Source organism: Triticum urartu, chromosome 6A (assembly GCF_056163025.1).
Source record: "Triticum urartu cultivar PI428250 chromosome 6A, HENAU_Tu73, whole genome shotgun sequence".
Classification (NCBI taxonomy): Eukaryota; Viridiplantae; Streptophyta; class Magnoliopsida; order Poales; family Poaceae; genus Triticum; species Triticum urartu.
The window spans coordinates 434,208,339-434,221,667 of record NC_141878.1 but is presented as its reverse complement, the minus strand read 5'-3'; the positions used below and the strand labels follow the sequence as shown (position 1 = coordinate 434,221,667).

The 13,329-nt window shown below is 50.2% G+C and overlaps 1 protein-coding gene across 1 annotated transcript; it reads right to left on the bottom strand.

Annotated features, from left to right (window-relative positions):
- Positions 1–112: 112 nt before the first annotated feature.
- LOC125513833 (HNH endonuclease domain-containing protein) lies at positions 113–11,921 on the bottom strand. The gene is given in 4 exon segments (XM_048679042.2): positions 113–526; positions 528–664; positions 10,447–10,569; positions 11,479–11,921. Coding segments are annotated over 4 exon segments (528 nt in total). The 5' UTR covers positions 11,729–11,921; the 3' UTR covers positions 113–508.
- Between the last annotated feature and the right edge of the window lie 1,408 nt (positions 11,922–13,329).

The window sequence follows — 13,329 nt, the reverse complement described above, 5'->3', positions numbered from 1 at the left end:
ATATACTTGAATGGTAGATAAAACATAAATGTTGCTGCAACTTTTTTTTCTGAGGGAGTTGCTGCAACTTTTAACGGAGCAATGGATTATCAGATTATGAACGTCCATAAAGGAGACCAAAACCATTAGCATTGCTGCAACTTTTAACGGAGCAATGGATTATGAACGTCCATAAAGGAGACCAAAACCATTAGCATCTACACAACAGCAAAACAGGATAGATTACTACAAACACAATACCTTGACACAACTCTTGATAAGTGGTGTTATCAAGTTAAATAATTCTACAGTCAAACATGTGCATTGTTACATTCCAAGTTTCTGACAGGCATCACTGACAAAGCACAATATAATTGCACTTATGAGCTTAGATTGCTCAATGGGTGTGCTTTTGTGCTGAAGACAATGATGCCAATTTAAGGGAGATCAATAATAGTATAATGTAATCAGCAGTTTGACAATGACTGCCCTCCCCGAAAGAAGGGCACAGGTCAAAATGGTCTTCATATTAGGAGGCATCATTATGTTGGTAAGTCACAAGCAGCCATTTGATTCTTTGATTTCACCTGTCCAAGCATCTCAGCTACTGTCTTGCAGCGACATTGTTTGCCAGGACGAATGACATCCCCATAGACTGCCATCTCGATTACATCAAGCTCCTTGTCTGACCAAGATGGAAGAAACGCTAGCAAATCAGGCCAAGTTTACATGATATGAAACTGGAAGAGATGTTTATGCATGCCAAATAATTTAGATGAGGAAAGTTGCAAAGTAGGGGATTCTGGCTTGATTTCTCAATTTAGATCGTTATGGTTTTATATAACAGAGGACAAAAAAGAATAGTCCAAAAATAGTCTGTTGCATACTTACCAGATTCATGATTCGTCTGATTCGCGATTCAAATTCGCTAGATCCTACAAATTGGGTTCAATAAGAAGTATACATCTCCGGCTCGCAAACCCACTATTCAATAAGCTTCAGAAGGAAATAGCCACATAAGTTCCCAGATCAATACAAAAGGGAAATAGAAAAATTATGTTGGTTGGCCCATCAGCCCAAACAGGCCTCCCGCTTGGGCTGCTTCTACCCCCGACTCGTCCAGGCAATCACCTGAAGGACGACACTGCTGCTCCACTCTCCCTTCTGCTAGCTCCCCTCTGCTGGAAGATGCCACTGCCTCCCAACATTACTCTCTCCTGTGGTCCCCTCCTGCTCATAGTCATGACAATGACTGGCCGGCCAACTGGATCTTGGCCAGCGTCACTGTTCTCACACAGATGGTCCTAGCACCAGGGGAGAACGATTTCATTTTTCTGTTCGGAGATCAACGACTCAGGGTGCAGACTCAGACCAATGTGAGCAATCTCGAACCCTGATCTAGATCAATCGACCGGGGTCGGGGTTCAAAGCTCATCCGAATGAATCTGGTAACTATGGTCTGTTGGTAACTTGAATCTCCTCTGGCCAATGCAGCCAATAACAAATAATTGACACCTTGTTTGGCTACCAGGTATTAGAGCTGGAATTGGAGAACTGTAATCGGATTCCGTATATTTAAGTGTACGGCTGGACACTGGAATCGGAATCCTTTGACTCAGACCACAAATCCCAGCAAACTATCCAGCAGCAGGAGTACAATTATATCTGTAACACATCCTTTGTTCAATAGGCGATGTCTCCCCCACCCCAAGTTCTCCTTGCAATCAGCCAATCGCGTGTTTGCTCGCACCACCCAGACAGGGGCGGAGCTAGACTTATTCAAGGGTATGCAATGCATACCCAACAATTTTGACAAAAGAGAATCAGTATATATGTCCATACATACATGTATATGCATGATAGCAGTCTTTTCACGTGTAGAACTCAGGAAAAAACAAAATGCATAGCCATCCCATGCCCTCCCACTTCATTCCTTACGTGTCTGGGCCTAAGTATTAGCTTGAGCTGCTATCGGATCAGTAGACTTTTAAACTTGCAACAGACCTTGAACTGCCTATATACCAGCCCTGCCTCTTGCCCTCCTGCTATATCCCAATATCACGCCTTGTCCTCAACAAGCATGGCGCATGCAGCACACTCCACGTCAACAAGGCAATAATGTAATTATGTGAGCTTTTCATCTGGATTTGTTATTTTTGAGAACATAGAATGATCTGTAATGTATTGATTGATTTTCTTTCAGAATAATTTTATTAGCTAATTCAATGTAGTCTGTTGCATTCAATCAAATTTAAGCACTAATTTGCATTTGTTCGGTTAACACTTGAGAGAGGAGCTAAATTGACTTGGCAGTTGGCAGTGATATTGGAATTGTAGACTATAGTGTTAAATTATATTTTTCTCCTTATTTTCAAAATGCCACCAAACTATTCGAGATTGTTTCTAGAAAGACAAATTGTAGTTCATCATGGTCATTGTGAACTTTCATGTCATATATTATTATATGTTACAAAAAAAATATAGCTTCGCATACCCATGTAAAAAATCCTGGCTCCGCCACTGCACCCAGACCTTTTTTGTTGTGCTTCCCCCTGTCCAGTGACATCTCCTATCCTTGAAAGCATCATCTTCTATGGTGCTCCTCGACAACTTCAATGAAGCTCGACATCGCCATCAACGCTGGTTGGTTGACTTGCGAATTAGCCTTCCATCATGTGCTTGTGATCAGGGGCAGAGACAGGACATGGGCACGCCGAGCCACGGCCCAGGTTGTGACGCCCAAATCCTTGGGTAGTAACAACCAGGCTATACTACTGTAGCTACAGTACTCAAAGACCCGGGAGCTTCATGCCGGTCTGGCTCTGCCACTGGTTGTGATACCTATAGTTCCGTCTACAGAGTGAATTGCAGGAAACCACCACATTAGCGTCTAGGTTTGCAGAAAAGACTGTTTTACAATTTTTTGTCAGAAACCACTGATTCTCGGCCTAATCTTTTGCAAAAAACACTAGTTGAGAGCTTTGGCCCATTTGATGACGATTATGACATATGGAGCCCACCGTTTGCTGATGTGGCGTACCGGTTCACAATAAACGACGTTAGATGGGGTCTTTTTCCCAAAACCCCCCTCCTCTCCCTGGAAAAAAACTCCGTTAAAAAAAGTCAACCACCCAGTGCAGTCCCCGCCACCGCGCCGGCCAATCCCGAGCCGCGCGACCCCGCCCCCCGCGTCGGCCGATCCCAAGCCGCGCGACCCCGCCCCCGGCGCCGGCTGGCCCCAAGCCACTACGACCCCGGCCACGGTGCTCGCCTGGGGAGCAAGCACAGAAGGCCGGCCCCAAGCCGCCGGCGATGCACCCGTGCATCCCGGCCGCGCCGCCTCTTCTCCTTCCTCCCTCCTCTATTTCCCCTGCCGGCGGCGCGGCCCCGCACAACACGAGCTCGAGCAGCGGCGGCGGCGCACAGCCCCGAAGAAAGCAGCGGCGCGGACCCGCGCAACAGGGGTACAAGCAGTGGCGCGGCGGCGAACGGCGCAGGCACAATCAGTAGCGTCGGCACGCAGGACGGGCACATCACCGGAGCAAGCAGCGACAGTGAGCTCCGCCGCCGCTGGTGCGTGGCATGGGCGGCAGCGTGCGGTGGCCGGCGACAGAGTACACCTGGCAAGGCCCTGATTGCATTTTCTTGTTTTGATTCAAGGGTGCCTATGCAAAAATACCAAGGACTGTTTGGTAAATTCCTATCACACGTTTTCTGACGCCACCTAGGACCAACAGTTACGCCACATCAGCTTTTGTGGGACCCACATGTCATAATCAAGGTTAAAATGCTCAAAGAGGCCGATCAATGTTTTCTGCAAAAGATTAGGCCAAGAATCAGTAGTTTCTAGCACAAATTCGTAAACCAGTGTTTTCCACAAACCTAGGCATCAATGTGGTGGTTTTTTGCAATTCACTCGTCTACATGGGATTGGTTACTAGTACTGACACTAGGATATGGAGACATTTAGTTCATTTGCTACTTCTACCGATTCTCTGAATTAGGGATAATTGTCGAGGCTCTGGGACTGGGGGTACCCAGGCCCGTCTGCCTGCGGCCCACCGTGTGGCATCGTCAAAAGGCCCGGCGCGGCCCAGTGTCAAGATTCCGCAAGCAAAGCACTCGCGAGGCGGGTATCATCAAGCTTCGTCAGGCGCCCCAAGGGCTCCGAGAGGAGCGACCTCCGAGGCCTCCTGCGGGGCGAACACTTCTATGCTCGCCACCCCGCCTCGCGATGCACGTGGGTGACGCGGGATACGACAGCGTCGACAAGCATCGCCAGGACCGGTGCCAGCAGGCACGGACAGTGAGGCTTTCCTCTTTGGTGCTAAAGGAGCAAGGCCAGCACGCGGGTTCCCAAGGCAGCCCCAAAGGTTGCCTCTTTGGTGCAACATGGCCAGGATGTTGGCTCGGCAGGAGGAAGGTCATCGTCGAGCCCACCTGCGCGTCATGGACAAAAGCTTTGCAGGCAAAGACCACCTTTAGTCAGGATAGGGTGTACTCTTGTCCCCCTTCAAATTTGGCCGTTGTGGCATCCCTTCCTGCCGAGAGCTTTGGGGGAAGAGGACCGAGCCAGTATAAGAATAGGTTAGTCTCCACTGTAGAGAAGGGCTGAGACCCGATCGAGTTCATCCACCCCTCAAGCCCGGAGCCGCTCCAGAGGGCAACTTGTACTCGCTCATACTCATCCTCCTCGCGAGGCAATCCACCACAAAGGAGTAGGGTCTTACACCGCAAGGTGGCCCAAACCTGGGTAAACCGCCGTGTTCTCCCTTCTTCCCGTTTGCTCGAGCACGTCGGAGCATCACCGTGAGGCAGTGAGTAGCGGGTCGTAGCCTAGCCAAGTCCTTCCGCACACCCCAGAGTTCGAACCTTTCTTTGGTTCTGCGGAGCCCCGATTCCGACATTTGGCGCGCCAGGTAGGGGTGTGCCGAAGTTCTTCCGCTTCATTTCGATCCCGCTTCACCGTCCCCATGGCCGACGCTCGTCGTGTTCGTGTCGAGCGCCGTGCGGCTCGCGTCGCCCAGATGGAGCCGGCGGGCCGCGGCGGCCGCCGCCTCTCCCCATCAGCCGCGCCCAATGCGCCCACTGACCCGGCTGCTCACGAGCAGCAGGACTCCTCCCTGCCGCCCTTCGTGCACCGCCACGCCTTCCCTCATGCCGGTCACGGCTACGTCCTCCCGTGCTCACCGCGGGCCAGCGAACGCGCAGGTTGCGCCTACTCATGGCACGCGAGCTGCTGCGCTACCGCCCCGTCGACGAGGGCTACGACGTCTGGCTAGGCCGCATCACCGAACTCGTCAACACCGCAGGCGAGGCCCCGACGCCCTCCCACTCGTTCCATCCTCTGCCATCTCGCGCAGGCGACGTGGCGCACAGTGCGCCTCCACCCCCTCGCCTGCGCGGCGACAGCTCCAAGCCCCAACACGACGGCGGCCTCACGCTCCGTCGCGTGGAGCGCCGGCACTAGCTCGAGACGAGGCCAACTGCCAAATTGTGCATCAGTCGCTGCACGACGCGCGCACGCACCCCCGGTACCGCTACGTCAGCACCAAGACCGGGCCGTCCAAGAGGCCGCGACGCATGGGCGCCATGACCGCGCCGCTCCTGCTCGATGCGCACCCGTGAGCGCTGTTGGATGCCGCGCCTTCACCTGTGAGCTGCGTCGGGTGGTCTGGCAAGTCAAGTTTAAGCTGGAGTTGCCTTCTCGCTACGACGGCATCCCTGACCTTGCGGAGTTCCTCCAGCTCTACGTGTTGAGCATCGAGGCGACGAACGGCAACGACAAGGTCATGGCGAACTGGTTTCCCATGGCCCTCAAGGACGGCGTGCGCTCCTGGCTCATGAATCTGCCTGAAGGGTCAATTTCCTCGTGGGATGAGCTTCGCGAGCGCTTCATCGCCAACTTCCAAGGCACCCGAGACCACGCCCTCACCATCAGCGATCTGCGGCGCGTGAAGCATCGCTCTGGAGAGACTCTCCGCAAGTACATCCAACGTTTCACCCAAGTCCGCCTCAAGATCCCGAAGGCCTCGGATGAGGTCGTCATCTCGGCGTTCACCGAAGGCGTCACGTCCAGATGAATGAGAAGCTCGCCATCAACGATGAACTGTGCACCGTGTTGGAGCTGTTCAACCTGGCCGACAAGTGCGCGAGGGCGGAGGAAGGCCGCACGTCCCTCCTCAACAACTCCGACGCCGATCCCGACGACAAGAAGGCCAAGGCCAAGGAGGCGAAGCGCAAGGGCCCTGTCGTGCTGGCGGCGGAGCCCGAGCTAAAGCATGGCCGTGATCACGATGAGCCCGCCAAAGACGGCTACCTGTCTTGTGTCTTCCACAACGTGCGCACTCACAACACCGATGACTGTCAGGAGCTCAGGGCGCTCCATGACGAGCGCCTGGGCCGCCGCCCCGAGCGCAGCGGCCGTGGAGGAGGTCGCGGTGGAGCACGCTGGGACAACCGCAACCCCCACCAGGGCTGGCGTGACCAGCCTCGCGAGGATGCCTGGCGCGATCAGCCTCGTGAGGTCCGCCCTCAGGGCAACGCAGGCCTTCCGCCGCTGCCGCCGCCCCCCAGGAGGTACGACAACAACCAGCCAGACAAAGGGGCTGGGGGCTATCAGGAGCCTCGTGCGATAGCCTGCATCGTCGACGGAGCTCAGGCCCCCGCGTCAAGCCGCCTCTTCAAGCAGTTTTCTCATGAGGTGAATGCAGCTCTCCCGAGGCTTGAGGTTGTGCGTCCCCTCAAGTGGTCGCAGTACGCCCTCACCTTCGATTCCAAAGGCCGCCTCAGGTGCTCGGCTACCGCTGGTGCGCTCTCCATGCTGTGCACCCCACCATCAGCAACGTCTCAGACACCAAGACCCTCATCGACGGCGGCGCCGGCCTCAACGTGCTTTCTGTGGAGACCTTCAATACGCTTCAAGTGTCGTATGATCAGCTCATCCCTACTAGACGTTCTCTGGGGTGACTTACGGCTCCACCACTCCCCTGAGGCAGGTGCGCCTCCCGTCACGTTCAGCACCCGCGAAAACTACCACACCGAGCTCATCGACTTTGACGTGGCCCACATCGGCCTCACGTACAATGCCATCTTGGGGCATCCGACCCTCGCCAAGTTCATGGCGGCTACACACCATGGCTACAATGTCCTCAAGATGCCAGGGTGCAGCGGCATCATCACCGTCGCCTGTGATGAGAAGGATGCGGTCTGCTCCCTCGAGCACGCCTACCAGGCTGCGACGGCTGAGAACTCCGATGGCGGGGAAGACGTCGCGCCCCCTGATGTTGTTCCCGCTAAGAAGAAGCAGCTCCTCCCCAAGAACCGCCTCAAGACGAAGAAGGCACCCTTTGCCGAGGCCTCTGGTGTCGTGCCTGCCGCTGTTGCCTCCCTCCCGCATAGGAAGGCGTGCCCGGCACCGCCCTCGGGAAGGGCTCGGGGGCTCCCACCTGAAGGGCCTCTGACCTGACCGCTGCGACGAGGGAGGCGCTCGGGCACCACTTGGAGGCGTGCTTCGGCGCGCGCCCCCACAAACAAGGAGCACGACGCGAGGCGCCAGGAGCATGAGAATTCATCACCAAGGCAATTAGCGAACTTCAGGAAGCGCGGGCCATACACGTGAGCGCCGACCCGCATGCCCCACTGGCTTAGTTGCCGCTCCCGACGCGGGGGGCGAACTGCACGTCTGTGTCAACATCCCTGGCCTCAACAGGGCCGCCTCTCAAGACCTCTTCTAGCCGTCACGCGTCGGCCGAAGTGGGGGCTACCCCTGCAGCTACATCCGCATGCCCTTCGGCCTGGTGAACGCGGGCGCCACGTACCAACGGCTCGCCCAGCTCGCGTTGGCGTCTCACGAGGCCAGGCCCTCAGCGCTAACACCTCGCGAAGCCCCTATCCCTCGCGAGCCTCGCGAGCCTCAGGAGCCGCCCGACTCGTGAGGAGCGAACCCCCGCGACACGCTTCATCGGCTTCCTCGACGCTACTGCAACAACATTGCCAGGTGACTTTTCGGTTTGTTCAATTGAGGGCGCCCCTCGGGCTGCATTATCCTTAGGCTGAGAAGGGTCCGCCCCTACAGCCACGTCGCTTTTGCTCGTGTATCAAAACCAGTTATGCTTTTATGAGTTGCTATGCCTGTTAACCCTGCACTTGACATCGCACAGTCTCCGAAAGCGACGGCCCTCAGGCCCCACGCGCTAACGACTCTTCTTCTGAGCGTCCCATGAGACAGCGGGAGTACTTCGACAAGTTGTTAAATGGGGAGAATGAGAGCTCTACCACTGAACTGGATTGACTCCTTTGATGATACCAGCAGGCGTTTTGTGCGGCGAATCCAGGAGTCTGAGGTCAAGGAGGCCTTAAAAAGGATGAAAGGAGGCAATGCAATGGGCCCTAATTGTATCCCCATTGAGGTGTGGAGAGGCCTCAGAGACATAGTTATAGTATGGCTAACTAAGCTTTTCAACCTCATTTTTCGGGCAAACAAGATGCCAGAAGAATGGAGACGGAGTATATTAGTACCAACCTTCAAGAATAAGGGGGATGTTCAGAGTTATACTAATTACCGTGGAATTAAGCTGATGAGCCATACAATGAAGCTATGGGAGAGAGTCATTGAGCACCTCTTAAGAAGAATGACAAGCGTGACCAAAAGTCAGTTTGGTTTCATGCCTGGGAGGTTGATCATGGAAGTCATTTTATTGGTATGACAACTCATGGAGAGATATAGGGAGCAAAAGAAGGACCTATATATGGTGCTCATTGACTTGGAGAAGGCCTACGATAAGACACCGTGGAATGTCATGTGGTGGACCTTGGAGAAGCACAAAGTCCCAGCAAAGTGCATTACCCTCATCAAGGACATGTACGATAATGTTGTGACAAGTGTTCGAACAAGTGATGGTGACACTGATGACTTCCCGATTAAAATAGGACTGCACCCGGGGTCAGCTTTGAGGCCTTATCTTTTTGCTTTGGTGATGGATGAGGCCACGAGGGATATACAAGGAGATATCCCATGGTGTATGCTCTTTGGGGATGATGTGATGCTAGTCGATGATAGTCGGATGGGGGTCAATAGGAAGTTAGCTGTGGAGACAAACCTTGGAATCGAAAGGTTTTAGACTTAGTAGAACTAAAACCGAGTACGGAGGTGTTGTTTCAGTACTACTACGCACAAGGAGGAGAATAGCCTTGATGGGCAGGTGGTGCCTCAGAAGGACACCTTTCGATATTTGGGGTCAATGCTACAGAAGGATGGGGATATCGATGAAGATGTGAACCATCGAATCAAAGCCGGATGGATGAAGTGGCGCCAAGCTTCTGGCATTTTCTATGACAAGAGAGTGCCACAAAAGCTAAAAGGCAAGTTTTATAGGACGGCGATTCGACCCGCAATGTTGTATGGTGCTGAGTGTTGGACGACTAAAAGGCAACATGCGCATGTTGAGGTGGATGTGCGGCCACACAAAGACCGAGTCCGAAATGATGATATACGAGATAGAGTTGGGGTAGCACTAATTGAAGAGAAGCTTGTCCAACATCGTTTGGGCATATTCAGCGGGGGCCTCCAGAAGCGCCAGTTCATAGCGGATGGCTAAACGTGCTGATAATGTAAGAGAAGTCGGGGTAGGTTGCGAGATCTTATGGGTTTCACCTCTAGCCTACCCCAACTTGTTTGGGACTAAAGGCTTTATTGTTGTTGTTATTGTTGTTGTTGTTGATCAAATAAAGATAGAATGCTGGAGCTGGCATGTAACTTAAGCTTTAGAGCCTCTCTTTCTATCAGGAACAAGCCTTATAGTGGGGTAGCTGAGGGGAAGCACAATATCCTCAATCTTTGAGCCCTTATTCACACCCAAATTGATCCATTGTGAGCCAAGGTTCATAACAGAAAGAAAAGCCAGAATATTTCCCAATCTATGTTAGTAGAAGCTGTCAGATAGTCTAACTTTCGGTCTAACTTCTGGAGCACTTCTAGATGGTTTTGCATGTTTTTCGCCTACATCACATGTTAAATTCAATCTAGACTCGTTTCAAAAATAGTACCAACATATGAACGACCAATTGATTAATGTAGAAAAGAATTAAGCCAATCAGCACCCCTACACTACACCTAAATCAAGAATCATCACAACGAAAAACATAAGCCCCAGATGGTCCAGGAACATGCTATTCAACATAACGATACTCAAGTCTAGTAGACTAATAGCAATTCTGCTTCCACAGCTCACCTAATTTTCTTTCTTATAAAGAGATTATATGCAGTACTTTTCAATACCCTATTGCCCTTTATTTCCGATGGCAATATGTATATAAGCAAATGTGTCTCTGTGACACTGTTGCCCAATAAGACAATAACATTAAGCAAATCATGTATCAGAAATTCATCTGCCGAAAATGAAAAAACAGAGCAGGTATATTCCCTAACATTGTTGAAATGTAAGAATCAAATATTGTTTAGCTCACCTGTGAACTTGATATCGCAGGAAAAGCCTTGCATCTCTGCCTTCTCCACCCATGCTTTATCAGACTTGGAACGGTTCACCCTAGTCTGAAGGATCTGGCAATTCTCAACAGTAGATTCCCCTCCTAAATCCAATGATCAACAGTTAAACTGAGCAGTCTATAATAACTAATGGAAGAAAATCAGAGTCTCAAAGAGAACATATTGTACCACTTCCAGGTACACTGCAAAAGGGCCGCAACAAATATTTACAGACAAACAAGGATTAGGAAAGAGTAAAAGGTAGAAACAACAAATGATGCAAGATGTTCCTGTTTAGAACAAAGCTCATACACCTCAGGAAGTAAAAGATGCAACGATTAATCGACATATTTGGTAGCACAAGTTGTTTGGATAATACTAACTTAAAACATTCAGACATGGGATCCTGCACAAGATATACAATCAAAGCTAGGAATCCTAATATCTTCAGTGTCATGGGTATGCAGGGACGGCTGCAGAAAGGAGATGAGCTCATGTTGTCTTTTGTTTGCCACACATACATCAAATGAGGTCTGTTAGTCATGTAATATTTGGTTTGGTAGGTATGTTATCCTTAGCTTTGTCTGCAGTTATTTCCAACTAATCAAATCCAAACCCACATCCGATAAATTTAAGATTTAGACCCAGCAATGAGCCTATGATATATATCTTAGAATGAAAAAAATAACAGCATTTTAATACACACAAACAAAAAAATGGTAGCATCCACTGTTTCGACAACACTGTTGTCAAAATCCAAACTAGATATTCATCCATTCAGATTTCCGAGCTAAATGAGCAGGTGCTTGGAAGAGTTGGATTCTAAACTCAAAGGTGTATCCGTAAGAATCACCTCATATGCCCCTGAACTAAACTTACGAGTGTTCAACAAGACACTAACCAGATAAAAAACTAATCAACGTTTTGAACATGCTCACGTGCAACAAAACATGCTCTCTTTTCAGCAATAAAATAAGAAATGTAGTGTTTTCTGGCGGAAATAACAAGCTGACCTTTGGAGAAGGGAATGATGTGGTCGTATTCGTAGCAGAGGCAGCCGTGGCAGCTCCAGAAGCGGCGACACACCACGTTGCCAGCGGCGTCCTGCCGCCACCGCTCTGGGTGTCGCCCTGCCAGCACCGCCGCCTTCCGCCAGCACGCGGTCCGGGTCTTCTCGTCAAAGGACCTTGGCCGCTCCTTCTCCTTCGATTTTGAGCCCGTCCCGCTGCTGCTCGCCTCACCGTCGGATGTAGAAGGCGCCATCCAACTCGACCCCTGTAGCTTTCTCTCCAGCAGTCAATCGTAGGACACGGGTTACGGAGCGCGCCGCCGTTGACGGCTAGGGTTAGGATATGCCGCCGCGGCGTATGGGTGTGTGCCGGAATTGGGTGAGAGGTTTTTTTTAGGGGTGGAATCGGGGGAGAGATGGAAGGAAGAGAGAGCGGCAGGGCGGGTTGGGCTGGGCCGACGGGCACATCAGCTGACCGCGCTCGTCCAAAAGAAAAGCTGGCGGCTGGTCCATATCGGTTTTCCAGTTTTCCAAAATAAAGGCATGTGTGCTTCCAAAAAAGATGTGCTTCCTATTTCCATTTTTCGGGTTTTCGTTGTTTGCTTCTGATTTTTTTTTCGATTTTTTTATTTCCGACTTTTTCCCATTACAAGTTTTTCCTCTTTTTTTCTATTTCACAACAAAAATGAAAAAAAAAGTTCTTCAAACCTACTAGCATGGAAATAACAAAAAATACATCTATGCTCATAGACACACGAACTAGCGCAACGGAACAGCAAACGTCGGCTTACGTCGCGGATGAAGAAGTATAGATCGAGACGATCTAACTTGTAGACACACGGACAAAGACGAACAAAGAATGGATCCAAACATATCCACCGAAGATCATAACCAACCAAACCCTGCGATATCAGCCGACACCTTCGCATGCCCTTCGACAACGTTAGATGCATCATCGAAACGGGGACTAGGCGGGGAGAAGCTCATTTCATCTTTAGATCTGCTTCCCAAAATAAAGGCACATGTGTGCTTCCATTTTTTGGGTTTTCATTGTTTGCTTCTGATTTTTTTGGTTTATTTCCGACTTTTTGCCATTACAGGTTTTCCCTTTTTTTATATTTCACAACAAAAATGAAAAAAAAAAGTTCGTCAAACCTACTAGCATGGGATCTAATTTTGAAGATTTTGATGCAAGAAACGCAACGATGAAAATAGTTTATGATTTGGATGCACGGTTCAAGAGATAAAATATTTTAGAAAAACGGACGAACGAACATAAAACACAAAACTTCCATGTTATGAGAAGTGTTACAGATAGGCTGCACCACTTGTCATCACAAGAGAAGATGAGACCGTTTCAAGGGGTATCCTCTAACTAATGATTTCAACGACAACCACACACACAACTTGGGTAACCTGGTCCACCAAACTAGTCATTCTCACACCAGTGCTCGAAAGAAGAAGAAGTCCAAACCACAAGACCCATCGCAATTCTAACGCCACGACAATCTTGTCGCACACGTGACACAAGATGAATTTCATTATGAATTTTGACTTATAGTCCCTCTATTTTTTATACAAGACTATTTCGGTTTTCATGTTAATTTCCAACTTATAATTTTGGTCAACAAAATATATGTATATGTGATTTAAAATATATCATTGAGAAGTTCTTTGAATTGTGTGCATCCAATGACATGCTTTTTCTGGCATATAACTCACATTTTGTTGATAAAATTAATGGTCAAATGTAGACATAAAAAAAAAGAAGTGACCTTGTATATAAAAACCGAGGGAGTATCAAATTGTTGAACACCGTTGATTCCTACCTTCCCAGTTAAAGGTCTGCATGCAA